The 14,825-nt window shown below is 42.4% G+C and overlaps 1 protein-coding gene across 5 annotated transcripts in view; it reads left to right on the top strand.

The window, feature by feature from the left end:
• The window catches only part of rxraa (retinoid X receptor, alpha a), a 176,481-nt gene that overhangs the window by 122,598 nt on the left and 39,058 nt on the right, over positions 1 to 14,825 (top strand). For 3 of the 5 annotated variants that reach the window (XM_074617717.1, XM_074617714.1, XM_074617716.1), the window contains one exon: positions 5,748 to 5,986. In XM_074617717.1, the coding sequence (XP_074473818.1) occupies positions 5,748 to 5,986 (239 nt within the window). Of the gene's footprint in view, positions 1 to 5,747; positions 5,996 to 14,825 lie in introns of all 5 variants that reach the window. The other 2 variants (XM_074617715.1, XM_074617713.1) reach the window with 1 other exon arrangement.

Here is a 14,825-nt window from a genome sequence, read left to right as displayed (position 1 = left end):
AAAGTCAGGTAGGTTTCTGTTACTGAAGCCCTCTCAGCCTTCAGCCCGTCACTTTTCACCACAGTGTCTGTTTGGCTGACAAATAGTGCACCCTCTGCTGTGGTCCTTCTGGATAGGCTCTCTCCCCTGCCTACAATTAGTGTATCAGTGGAACATCCTCCTCTTCCACTCCTCTAGCTTTTCATTCAGCAAGGCCTTATACCTAACTGGCAAAATAGATTGTTTGTGCCTCCTAAAATGACTCATATGACTGTTCCAAAAATGATTCATCTGTGGTTAAGGTGTGGTTAAGTTTAGGCAACTCAAACTTCTCGGTTAAAGTTAGAGCATGATCACCTTAAAAGCAACCAGTGTTGACGGTTAGAGGGTGACTGCACATGAACTGTAGCCTCCAGCATGCAAGTCAGGTGCTTTGCATGCCCAACCGTTCACACCAGTTTTTTTGTGGTGGCAAAAAAAAGTTCTTTTAAAGTAAGCTTGAAGTGGATTTAAGCCTTTTATTTTGTCTCAAATTGTACAGCCTAGATCAAACTTGCATCCAAACCCATCTTCCCGTGGCAATCATGACGCCTCCAAAATCCCCTTTCGATTTCATTCTGAACAAACATGAACAACTTATTATAGGTATTTCCACCTTGGCTGCTGAGCCAAAAGACAGATGGTGTCATTCTCCTGGAAAAGGACGGCCGTTAATCACAACCGCGACAGATTTCTCCCCCATCACAAAAGCGTAAACAAAGGTTGTTTCAAGCGTTTGAACGAACGCCATATACACTGTCATTTTTCTTTTGAGCGCCGTCCCCCTTTCATCTCATCATCCATCCTCATTTCAATCATCCATTTATCATATTCGAAACGCACGAGCCAGCAACAGCCGGAACACAAATTGGCAAATTTCCTCTGTGTAATCACACCCAACGGCGGAACAAAAGAGCGAGAAAGGCGAGCGCGAGGGAGGGGAGCATTGTTTAGAAATAGGAGATGCCTGTATGGAGTACAGCAGTGATAAGTGGTGAGCTGTGTCTGCGCCTGCCTGTAAGATGGGCCCTAATTTGCTTATTTGTAGCTGTCAGTTGTGCTCTTGTGTGCCCAGCGATCCGGGCCAATTGACAGGCAGAGGCCGCGAAACAACAACGCTCAACCCCCCCTATCTAAACACGAGTCAACCTTTTTGTGGACGACTGCCACTTGTGTCTTGAATGCTTCAATCATGTTTTATTCCCCTCTCCCGCCCTGCCCTGCCCTGCCCTGGCTCAGTGGTTGGCTTTTTACACACTCTTATCTAATCTTGCGGGCATGTTTATTTTATGCTTTTGGCAGATAGTGCCGAACGGGCGCCGGAGCTTACTGTGTTTTCTCAAGACTGCTACACTTTCCAGTTCAACAGGTTGGGATGAAAGGGGTATATGAAGAAATACATGCAGGAGTGTGAGAGTGGCAGTTATACTGTATGGGAAAAAGAGTAGTCCCTCCCTTCTCCTTTCCTTCATGTGTGTCTTACATTGTCCTGCTTGTCTTTTCCTTACTTTCCAGTCCTGTTTTATACTGTTCATTTTCTCTCCTCCTTGTTTCTCCTTTTCTGCTCTCCTCTCTTCTCCTCTCCTTGTTTCCCCTTCCTTTCTTCTCTTCTCCATGTACTGTACATCTTTTCAGATCCTCGCTTTCCCATCCTCATTTGTGTCCTCTTCTCTCTTCCCATCTCTTCTCCTCTCCTTGTTTCTTATTATCTGCTCTCCTCTCTTCTTTTCCTCGTTCCCTCCCCTCTCTTCTCCTTGTTACTTCCTCTCTGCTCCTCTCCTTGTTTCCCCTCCTCATTTCTGTCCTCTCCTCTCTTCCCATCTCTTCTCTCCTCCTCTCCTTGTTTCCCCACCTCATTTGTGTTCTTTCCTCTCTTCCTATCCCTTCTCTCCTTGTTTCTTCTTTTCTGCTCTCCTCTCTCCTCTCCTTGTTGCCTTTCCCCTCTTCTTCATGTATATATTTTCAGTTCCTCTCTTCTCTCCTCTCCTTGTTTCCCCCCGTTTCTCTCCTCTCAATTCAGTGTACATCTTTTCAGTTCCTCCCATTCCTCTCATGGTGTCCTCTCCTCTCCTCTCCTCTCCTCTCCTCTCCTCTCCTCTCCTTTCCTCTCCTCTCCTCTCCTCTCCTCTCCTCTCCTCTCCTCTCCTCTCCTCTCCTCTCCTCTGTTCTTGTGTCCTCTCCTCTCTTCTCCTCTCCTCTCCTCCTCTCTGGGGAGGATTAGGACAGAGTCCTTTTCATCCTTCTGTAATCCTACACTGGCAACCCAACTCCCAACAAGAATAAACACACACACACACACACACACACACACACAGACACAGACACACTGTGAGATATCTATAATGTTCCGGGGGCTTTTCCCAAATAAGACCGTTCACACACAATATGACCACATAGCTGCATAGTTTGCTTCACGTTCACCTGGAAAAAGAACATCAAAGAAGATGTTGGCAGATCTTTCAGTTCATTTTCTGCTCCGGTTGTTCCTCTTCTCTAGTAAAAAAAAAAGTCTGATCTACCCCCCCAACCTGTCTCTGTCATCCCCCTCGAGGTGGGGCTTTGCTGGGACTCTTGTCAGCTGAGCTCCCCCCAGCTGAGACCTACAATGGCAGATTGGCAGCCCTAATACTACTCTCTTTATCTGCCTGAATTAAAACCCAATTGGCGAAGGGTTATGGGAATTGCTGGCTCAGGGAGAGCTTTTTTATTTATTTATTTTATTTTTCAGGAATTATGTGTGTGGGCGCATTTTCAGGGGGAAAAAAATGTAATCAGAGGGATAGAAGCTCGAGGGGTATCAGTCAGAGGATTAAACACTGAACTAATACAGCTCGATGCAGAGCTGTTGTTAGCCCTTTATTAAGAAGGATGTGTGTTTGTTTTCAAAAGGATGGGGCCCATGTGTGTATGTGTGTGTGTGTATGTGCTTACAGGAAGTGCTTGTGAGGCAAGCAGGATGTGCAGGAAGTGTTTGGCTTGGCTGAGCTGCCAGCTAGGTCGCTGCTCTGAGGATTGCTGATGCAGGGGACAAAGATGCAAAGATTCCCCTCTTTTGTCTTGCATTCACACTTTACAGCAGAAAGAACACACGCATAGAAATCCTGTAAAGTCAGCTGGGACGGAGACAAAGTAGTCCCGGAAAAGAGCTGTGAATTTGAGTCGTTACTCTCGCCGTCGATTAATTGAGCCATCCATCAGTTTTGTTCCACTGCGCGGAAACAGAGGAACCTGGTCACTTATGAAACGTGGGATTGTGATAGACAAGCCACACTTATTACATAAGTAGTCCATGTCCCCACTGCAGAGAGAGAGCAAAGTTGTAGGACAGGGTGTAAGAACTCATCAGAGGTGAACCTAAGCTGTCTTATGTCAACTCTGTAGGGTTGGGCGAGTTGGAAAAATAGATTTAGCATGGTGTATATATCATTTTTATGTTATACTATACATTTCTGGAAGTTTGATTGAGAAAAGGATAGAATAAAAAACAATAATCCAGTGGGAATGTCTGTTAAATGCCTGAAAAAACAAATGTAGGGTTGGTAAAGATTTTAGAAACATCTTTTGTTATATTAGTGGAAATTCTCATTACATCCCGACAGCAATCAATAAATCAAATGCTCTGACAAAAAAGAGTAAAATTAGGTATTGCTGGCTATCGCCGGACTGTAATTGGCACGTCCGATCATTTCATTCGGCCCAAATGAAATGATTGGACGGCCTACCTGCCTGTCTACTTACCTGGCTACCTGCCCTTTGCACTCATTGCGCATCACCGGATTCTTCCACAAGCTGCTAGTTGACAACTGTGAGTACTAACAATAGCCACGTTCATTGTTTACGTTCATAATGATAATTTCAGGAGAGTGGCTTTTGAGGGAGGTCTGGAGAGGACTTGTTGCCGACTTTCTTGTTAGATTTAGGGACTTTTGGAGCTAGTGCTGCTAGCTACAGCGCTGCGTTGTTTTGAACTTGCTGAAACAGCTGGTATAAATGTAAATGGCTGCAAATTGCCACCACCATTTTATTTGCAATTTGTTCCGTTCACATTTTATTCTTCGAGAAGTCAAATATAGACACATGTATGTGAGTAATTATGGTAGCCTACGAACCGGAAATTAGGGCGAGGTATCGAAAAACGATACTGGTTCCGATACAATTTCAGTGTCAATACCAAAACAACATCTTCCTTTGACGTGGTTTTCTGCAAAACCCTTTATTCTTTAAGGGGTTATAGTATGTACTAGTAAGGGTCAGGGTGGGGAAACGAGCACCACCCTGTTCTTTAACGCTCCCCACCCGTTTCAAGATGCCAGTGTGTGGTAAAGCAGCGTCCCTCACTCTTCAAAATCAGATTGACTGCAAGAGAAACGGTTAACCTCCCCTATCCTGATTCCACATTGACCATGATCAGCCGGTTATTTTTTATATTAATCAATTAATGTCAGTCCAGAATGGCGTCTCCAGTTGTCTTGTTTTGTCCAACGAACAGTCCAAAACTCAAAGATATTCAATTTACAATCATGTAAAATAAGGAAGAGCAGCAAATTGTCACATTTGAGAAGCTAAAACCATCAAATGTTTGTCATTTTGCTTGAAAAATTACTTAATCAATAATCAAAATGGTTGCAGCTTTAAAAACAACTGAAGTGAATATAACACTATAATATAACACTCATAAAGCTGAAATATAATTTGCATTGTTCAAGAGTCAAGTCAAGTAACACTCTCCATTAGACTCTCATGGGGAAAAACTCTGTTAGAAATTAAATGGAAAAAGGAGGGATCCCTCCTATATGATGGGCAGATAGCAGAGGGACAGAGAAAGGACGAGAATAGAAGGAAAGACGGACACAACCGTAAATGAAAAGTAAGAGAGGTGGTGTTGAAAGACGAGGCGGGAGGGAGGGAGTTGTTATCGGCGCACATACAACCCTGTCGCCAAATTCTCAGTGACATACCGCAGTACCCTCCGTCTACACTCGCGCTCCTGCCTGTCCCATATCTTCTGCGTTGACAGCTGATGGGAAGACGGCCCACTAAGTCAAGGTCAAGAGTAGATTGAGTCTAAGAGGGAGATACAAAGAGCATATGAGATCTTACACATTACACATGACCTTATTCTTATCACTACCTCTTGACTTCAATGTCGCTGCACATTTCCCCTTCAGCTCTTATTATATATTTAACTCTCCGGGGCCCACTACTCCACTCATCAGCCACATACATTATAGATATACATCCTGTCCTCATTGATCCCGGAGGGAAGCACTTGTGATGAGGTAACTGAGGGACGGAACCACAAGAGAACCACTTTGTACACATCATAGTCAGCCTCCATTGACTCACATGTTGTTGTTTTTCACAAGAGGTATTGTTAAATTTAATTGTCTGTAAAAGTGCTTTTGCTGAATTGTCCATTTTCCTGGACCGTGCTCAGATTCAACAACTGCTTTCACACTTCACACCAGATGTGCTGGATTCTCAGTGCCAACGGCTTTGGACAGGAAAAACTCATTAGCTCAAGTGTGAAAATGCCCTTTTCAAAAAATCTAAAGGTGTATGTGAACAACATGTTTTTCAAAAGTTTTATGTTGAAATTAGTCACGAAGAAATCGCATCATGCTGACAAAGTCTTCATAAAGATGTTATCATTAGGAATGATAGCTGTGAAAATTATAAAACGATGTCTTTCTAATTTCCCTCTTTTTTTGTATTTTTTTTCTGACCAGACTCGTCGGGCCATTTGACCTCCTCGCCTCTGGGCTCGCCCACGTCCCACCGGGGAATGCACCCGTCCCTGCTCAGCCCGACGTCCATGGGGCCCTCCGGCTCTCTGCACTCTCCCATCAGCACGCTGAGTTCTCCCATGAACGGCCTGGCCTCACCCTTTTCAGTCATCAGCTCGCCCATGGGTCCCCACTCCATGAACTCGCCGGGGATGGGCTACGGCCCAAGCGTCAGCCCCCAGGTGAGGCCCGTGACAGACTCACAGATGTGCACGCTCTTTAGAAATGTGTATTTATTATTTATTTTTATTATTATTTCAACCCAAACCACAATCTTTTCCTAAACCCAACTAAGTAGTTTTGTTTTCTAAACCTAACCAAGTTGTTTCCGGTGAAGATGGAAGTTTATTTTGAAAAGACTGTATACATGTAATGAGCAGAAACTGACATGTTTGTCACATGTTGCTGGACATTCGATGAAGAATAACTTTTCGTAAGACATCATAGGAACTGTCGTATGAGGATACGTTGTCAGTAGACACTGAAGAGTTGTTGAGTTGTTTGTTTGAATTTCATCTAGTACATAAAATACAGTCTCTCAATTACCCTGAAGTAGTGTCAGCAAAACACCTAATATGCATACATATTACAGCAATCACTATATAACCTGTTAATCAGAGAGCTTTAGATGTGCTGTAGTCAATTTTTTTTTCTTTGTAGCTAAATGTTCCCCCCGGCTTCCAGTCTTTATGCTAAGCTAACCATCTAGCCTCATATTAAACAGACAGACATGAGAGCCGTATCGATCTCCTCATGTAACCCCTCGGCCAGAATGTGAATAAGCATATTTCCCCAAAACGTTAATTATTCCCTTAAAGGTACAGTGTGTAGGATTTGGCAACGTCTACTGGTGTGGTTGCAGATTGCAGCCAACTGAGTACCCCTTCACTCACCTCCTCCCTTTCAAAGACTGCAGTAACGTGAGCCGCCGAGTGCAAAACCGTGGTAACGCCATTCTCCTCGCTCAGAGGCCATCCCTAATACCATAATAACACTACTTTAAGAGCAATGGAAGTCAGACAGTGGCTGGCGGTACCACAGTTTTTACACTCGTACTACGTTACCGCAGTTTCACAAGGGTGTCTGAGAAATACGGTGGTAAAATGCAAAAGGCCCTCTCTAGAGCCAGTGTTGGTTTCGTCCATTCTGGGCTACTGTAGAAACATGGCGGCGCAACATGGGGGACTCCGTGAAGAGGACTCGCTCCCTATGTAGATATGAAGGGCTCATTCTAAGCTAATGGAAACACGATTCTTAGTTTCAGGTGATTATACACTAATGAAAACATAATTATGAATATTATATTCTGCTAATAGATCCCCCGAAATGTTGCACACTGTTCCTTTAAATAAACAAGGAACTAGGTAAAAAGTCTCAGAAGTTACCAGCTGCATTCAGAAAACCAGAAAGTTTCATGCTTCTACTATTTCATGAGATTCTGCTGTGTATTCACACAGAAATACAGCTGCCCTATAAACCAGACAAATGAATGTCTTACAAACTGTATTCACAGTCTCAGAAGTGCAAATTACAGTCGCTTACAGTTGCACACATATAATTTTCCTAAGCCAGGCCCCAGCAGACAGAGGCCCTGCTTTGACCCCGTGCCACAGTTAATCGAGGCCTATTCAACTGGGATTCCACAGCGCTTTGCTCTGTCACTCTTTCTTCTATATCCGAGGCCCATTTGTCACTCTCTCCCGCCATATTTTGCTTTCTTCTCCATCCCTCCATTCGTCTTCTCTCTGGCTGTCCTCTTTTCCTCTTGTTTTCTTATTCCTTGTCTCTTTCACACCATCTCCCATTTCCTGTCTCGTCCTCTCTTTCTTCTGCGTTTTTTTTTTGTTCCATCAATAAGCCTCAATTTCTTTGGTATTAAAAAAAAAAAAAAAAAACACGCACAATTAAGACATCAAAGCCTGCAGTGGCCCAGTTTCCATCTGGAGCCATATCTAAAATTGAAATTGTTTCCCCCCCTAAAATGCAGCGGCTGCCCTTTTTTGTGTTTGTGAATAATTGTGTTTGAATGTGTCGGCAATGCAATGCTATTTGGGATGGGCTCTCTCCGCTATTGTTGGGCTTATCGCTGAAGTGTCCCACATGTAATGGAGTTAAGGGTGGATTAGGGGCACTTTCAGAAAGCGGACAGAGTCTTTCATTGCTAGAAAGCCTCCCTTCCCCCCTCCCCAGCCCTCTCCTTCTGATTCTTCTACACTTCTTAATTCCAACACTTTCATCTGCACTGCTGCTTCTGTCCCGGAGCGGCATACTTTGTATGCAGGTTGGATGTTTAGGTAACAAACGTTGCAGTTGATAGTCTCAGTCTGTTTCATTTGAATGAATCTATAACGGGAGTTGTTTTTGTACTTATCCTTACTGCCCCTTGGCCAATCATGCCCTTTTTAACAGCTGTATAAAGAGCAGGTAACAGCTGTTTCTGTCTGGTGACAGTTTGAATACTGTATGTACAGTAATTACAGCATGTATTAGACTTGTGTTATGGGTCATGTCAGGTTTCGAGTCTTTGAAAGCGCTGCGTTGTCTTTGAAAGCGTTGTTTTGAACTTGCTGAAACAGCTGGTATAAATGTAAATGGCTGCAAATTGCCACCGCCATTTAATTTGCAATTTTGTTCTGTTCGCATTTTATTCTTCGAGAAGTCAAATATAGACCAATGTATGTGAGTAATTATGGTAGCCTATGAACTGGAAATTAGGGCGAGGTATCGAAAAACGATACTAGTTCCAATACAATTTCAGTATCAATACCGAAACAACATCTTCCTTTGACGTGGTTTTCTGCGTAACCCTTGATTCTTTAAGGGGTTATAGTATGGACTGGTAAGGGTCAGGGTGGGGAAACAAGCACCACCCTGTTCCTTAAAGCTCCCCACCCGTTTCAAGATGCCAGTGTGTGGTAAAGCAGCGTCCCTCACTCTTCAAAATCAGATTGACGGCAAGAGAAACGGTTAACCTCCCCTATCCTGATTCCACATTGACCATGAACCCAAATTGTTTTTCGGTAACAGCTGAATCATGTCTATAGCAGCAAGTATTACAGGTACTGAAAGTTGGCATTGCTTGGTCAGAATTTTAATAATGTCTATCTACTCTTTGCTCAATTTTTTCATCAAATATTTCCTGATTTTAGTAATAATTTCTTAAATGTTTTCTTTAGACACTTGTTTTGCTACTAGTGTTAAAATATTAACTGATGCAATGGAGTAGTTTGTAGATGACTTTGTTGTATCGGGAACACTTTACTTTATTCCCCCTATTCAGCATTATACAGTATAAATAGCAGTAAGCAGTACAAACATTTGATAAATATAAACACTATAATGTAGTTGTGAGCAGATATAGAAGCATTTTTATGTGTTTATTAATGTCCAATATTAATATATATAATAATATTTTAACTTCTCCTATGACAACATATTTTATATTACAGCTGTGTTTTCCTATAATATCATTCATTATCTATTTATACACCAGCCTCCGCTTTATAGTTTTTGACAAATACACTAATAAACACACATTTTATAGTGTGTTATAAACAACCTATTAAATGTTTGTTTATAAAAAACTCTGTTTTTATTAGTCCAAGTAAGACAGAAAAAGTATTGTTTGGGTTATTCCACCGAAAGTCTACCAGTGTGTTGAAACATTTCAAATGGTGCCCAGCACTAAATCTGACAGGGCACTCATGTTCAAGGATTTGAGCCGTTAACCGTGAACATTTTGCATAACTGAGACTGTAGAATCTGCTGACTGCTGCTCGGCGAGGGCGGAGAGCAGCCAGTCTGATGTGAGTAGCGCTGCTCAGAGGTTAAAGATGGTGTCGGGGCCCTGTGGTCGCAAGGCGCGGCGCTTGTGATGAGACGTGATTCGAGTCAGACGGCGTGTGCCACTTGCTCTTAACACTCGGCTGACTTGCTGTTTTTCATGAGCAGCTGAGTGGAACCGGGTCACAGCTCAGCCTCCTCCCTACTTAACCACCCAGAGGCCAGCACGAGACCCCCGCCTATGCTAACCACACACACACACACACACGCACACGCACACGCACACGCACACGCACACGCACACACACACACACACCTTTTTTTATGCTCGCTTTCGCTGGTTTTTGCCTTGCACTAAATGGGATATGGAAACGCCTTTGCTGAAAAAATTCTGATATAACGAACACTTAACTCACATGACTGATCTAGAGATGTTCATTTAAAAAAAAAAATTCTAACCGATAACCAACCCTCGTTAAGCGATTATTAACCCTTAACTGACAAGATTAGTGCATTTCATGCAGTGGTTTTAGTGCCTAACAATCCACCTACTGTAGCTGCAACGATAAGCTGATGCACAAACATCCATCATTTACCGCCAGCTGCAGGGTATGTGCAAAACAGACAACTGAGTCCCCAGTTCACCCGTCCGGGAGAGTTAGCAGCCACGATGCTGCGTGCAGCCACTTTCCCAGTAAAAGTCTCCACCATTATAGCTGTGAACGTAGCAGTGCAGTGTGTGAACAGTTTATTTGTTGGTGAAGAAATGCGACAACTCCTTAAGACCCAAGCCAAGTTCCTGTATCCTGCAACACCGGCTCAGACTCCCTTAAGGTGGGCTGTTAAGGTGGACCAGCTTTTCTCTTTTAAGAGACAAGCCACTCCTCTGAGTTTTGTTCTCAGCTTTTTAGCTATTTTTTAATATTTCTTTTAACCGTTTAACCGATAGCATTAATCGGTAAAAAATTCTTAATGCCGGTTAACGGTTAATTATTAACATCCCTAGACGGATCAGCTGTTTCCGGTGTCTGCGTCTTTCCGTATATATGTTAATATTATCTTCGTCTCCGGACAACATGGAACATGGGCAATACTAGCTGACACTTGCCCAATTGAAATAAATTCCTGAAGACCTAGGCAACTTATTTTGTTTACGGTTCGCAATCGCTACTTCTTCTACTCTATTTGGGGGATTACAGTCATGCTTAAAACGTAGCCTATAGCGCCAACTTTTGACGAAACCTAGTTTATTCGCCCCAAACCAATTGACGGAAACAGCCCTAACTCGCATTTCCTTTTACCGACATTTGAAAAGTTTGATCAAAATTTGCTTAACAATTGAAACACGACTATTGTCTTTCCAAGCCGTTCTCATCGCACGGAGACCTAGTTTACCATCAACTACAATCATCAGTGTCTTCTTTTAGCAGGAAACACAGCTTTTACTGTAGTTGCATGGAATTATAAAATCCAGGTGGAAATCTAATTCAACCACTCTGGTTCTTGTTAAAACCTGTGGAATTTCCAATGAAAACCGGTGAAAATCCAAAACAATGAGCCTTAACTATCACCCACATCAAAGATGTAAATGACAACATGATGAAGGCAGAAGAAAGAATGAACAAAACTCCCATTCTTACTGGAATCTTACATCCTCCGAAAGCCAAAACCACATGTAAAGAAAGAGACGCTCCTTTATCATCAGCCAATTCTTCATCTCAAACAACAGTACTTCCCCTTGAGCTCTTTCCCGAACCTCCAGACACACTAACATACCGCGGTTGCATATGTTTGTCACGTCTATTCTGTGCATCCTGGCTATCTGCTGTGTTGAAGATCAGAAAAGCCTTTGCATTGTTCTGAGAAAGGCCACACACACATATTTTGACACTTTGCCTGCAACGCTAAATGCATACTTCGTCTTTCGTTAGGTGGTTTTGCCGTTATTAGGTTTGTCATCTCTTTCTTTTTTGTCTGGCGCTGTTTGAGGGAAGAGATGGCGAGACATGTGGTCACGGTTGGGGGGGGGGGCGGTGCCAGGCCACAGCCAGGCCTAATAGGACCAGACCCATCAGTGGTCGTGTCTGTGGGCTTGAACTCACTGACGATACAGACCATCGTTCGATCACAGACACCACAACTCGCCAAGCAGCTGGAAGGGATTATAGGCAGGGTTGGAATGCATTTTACACTTCCAATGACAATGGCGGGAGTTGTCTGGCTGTTGTTTTTTTTTAAAAAAGGGGTTCTTTATGATCATATCACTGCCATTTCCCTCAGTCTGTACCCCTCTGGCTTTCCGCGCTCTCCCACCGAAACCTTCCTGAGAATCCTAAACCAACAACAGGCCTCCAGTGTCTCTCAACACGCCTTAGAAATACATATAAAGCTCGAGTGTTTCTGGAGTCAAACACTAATGCGAAAAAGGTGTAAATGTTTTACAAGAAATGGAACACGCGCTTAATAAGTTATAAATGAGCGGCGGTGGTGATGTCATGCGCCAGTTTTGGGTACGTCGTATTTAGGCGAGGGTCGCTAGGAGACTGAAGCACAACACGTTCAGAGAGAAAGAGAGGTGGGGGGGCGTAGTGGACCTCAGCCCCTTCCTGTGTGGGAGTAATAAAGGTCCATTCCGCTGCTCTGGTCTTTGATGGTCCACGCTGTAGTCACTCGGCATGACATCATGGTTGCACGGCTCTAATGGCCGCACAAAGGGGCTGTGTGTAGGGTCCCAGGAGAACAGTTAAGGCTCTCTAACGTCAATCAACCCTCAAATGGATGGGGGAGAAGAATGTTTTTAGCCAAAGCTGTCTCCAGGTAGCAATTACAAGCAGCTTTAGAGACTGCTTTTTTTTTTTTCCCAGCACTGGTAGTTCAAGGAAGTGTAGCTAATGTGTAGAATTAATTTAGTTGTGTTTCACTAGAAGTTTTGTAAACAGTTCCTTTGTAGTTTCTTGTAGAGAAAACCTTGCCTTTATTTCAAAACGTTAATGCAACATAGGTAAACTTTATCATATTTTAGTAAGAAGTTTCCCATTTGCCATGTTATCCCTAAGATACTCGATTCTGATTGGTCAATCACAGCGTTCTACGGTCTGTTATTTCTATATAGCAGACCGTTGTTAGGTGTAACAGGCTGTTGCTATGAGCACAGTTCTGATGTCACACTCTGGTGGACCGTTTTTGTGTAAAATGATTGATTTCCTAAATAAGTAGACGTGTAATAAGCAGGATGATGTACAGCTAGCGGGTCGTTGTTGTGATCGCCCTGTTGGGGTTTATTTCACAGCAATGACAGGCTCGCTGTACGTTATCCCTTACTTGATTCATTCATTAAGATAAATTATGAAACTGTATAAGGGCTTAGAATATTATGATAGTAGTATGTGATGGCCTTTCCCATGCTCTATTATGTCTCATAAGATGCTGCAGCAATTTTTGGGTTGATACCATTTGGTACACAGATTTGGTGCTAAATTTAACCATTTTTACCACTCGAAAATTCATAAAAATTATAAAAAATATAAACTTAAAATATCACATTAAGACACCAAGAACTTGAGTCTGTGTATTAATATCAAAAACTTTTGACATTAGGAGATTTCTGCAAGAATTGCATTTTTCTGCAATTGGATGGCGAGCACTTCTGACCAGAAACCCCCTTATTGTCAATATGGTGCACAATGGATTCTTTAGGTTTTCGAGCTTTATATAATACCAGTATCTTCGCTCTAGCTTTAAGAGGGTTAATTTGCTGCTGTTAAGACAAATTATCTGCATCGATTTCATATTAAAACTGTTCGAGCAGTTCAGGGAGCAAATTCCCTTTCCTTCCATGGAAAGCTTTTATTCTGAAACATATGCAGAAAGTTTTGTTTTGTTAAAAGACGCTGAAAGCACAGGAAGTAGAGTCAGTGAATAAGAACATAACCGTATTTCCTTTAAATACATAAACTCATAGCAACAGAGTGGTTAGTTGTGGAATTACTGCAGTGGAAATGCAACTTTTTAAAGAATGTACCATCTAGCTGTCATAGCACAGGTACTTTCCAATGGCCAGTTATTTGTTCTAATAGACCGTAGGCCATCATTTGAGAACTGACAGTATGTAGTGTGATAGCGCCGGGGGCGGTCTGTGTGTTCTGACTTGTGTGGGGCCACACAGGACAAGAGCCATTTAGGAGGTGGCGGCTATCAGGGATGGAAACAGTAACATTAGGTTTATGTTTCAGAGAGCAGCCCCCTAATGCCGGCTCTAGACGTTGCGGTTTAAATGCCTCAGGGCCACACATTTATTTTAAAGCTTCAAATAATCCCTATAGGACTTTTAATTGCATCTGGTGGTGTGATATTACAGCAACTCAACACCGTCTGTGGACAGACATGTACGCCGTGGCATGTCTGTGAAGTGTAATGACACTAATTATATGAGTAATTCTACTTTTTCCACACCTGTAAAACATGTAGCTGTGCACAGAAAGTTATGGACATCTCAATGCATCTCTGTAAAGATGGAATAAAAGAGGCAAACATGAGTCCAACAGCATTGGAACTGCACGATTTTAAAAAAATATTTAGTTGCAATTATTTTGTCTGATATTGCAATTACGATATGATTTGAAAATGAGAAAGTTTGCAAATTTGGATTAATTGTGCAGCCCTATTTGTATCATTTACATGAAGAAAAAAAACCCATCAAATTGCTAAACAGTAATACAGCATATACACTGACAACATTAGACTGATCCTCTCCATTCATGAACATAAAAACAGATTAGTAAGATCAAGTAAAAGGTAAAAGTTGACCATCAAACTACATTCTGCCTGAATTGGTGTTCATCATCCCCCACTTCTTCTTTGAAGATCTAATCAATTACTCACTGGATAACACTGATTATTACTGAAGCATTAATCAATAAACTAGGTTACTTGTTAGTAGCCAGGAAAATAGCAGTGAACCAGTGTCTGTGTGACATGCTGATGAACAAGTAAAAACACAAGTCTATTTAACAGAAGGATGACAGGCATAGTGGATTTATCATTCAGTTATCTGCTGGATGGTGGACAATGGAAATGTAACTAATGACTTGCAGGAACGTAATCAATCTAAATTGAAGTTACTGCTGGATTGTGTGCTATTTGACAAAAGAAATCCCGCTCAGTTAATTTCCATGTGGCACACCAGACGACGCCGGTATGATGAACGACTTGATGATAATGGACACACCGGAGAATCAA

The sequence above is a fragment of the Sebastes fasciatus genome, chromosome 19, assembly GCF_043250625.1.
Source record: "Sebastes fasciatus isolate fSebFas1 chromosome 19, fSebFas1.pri, whole genome shotgun sequence".
NCBI classification, from domain to species: Eukaryota; Metazoa; Chordata; class Actinopteri; order Perciformes; family Sebastidae; genus Sebastes; species Sebastes fasciatus.
The sequence above is the reverse complement of the archived record's forward strand: the minus strand, read 5'-3'. Positions and strand labels throughout refer to the sequence as shown.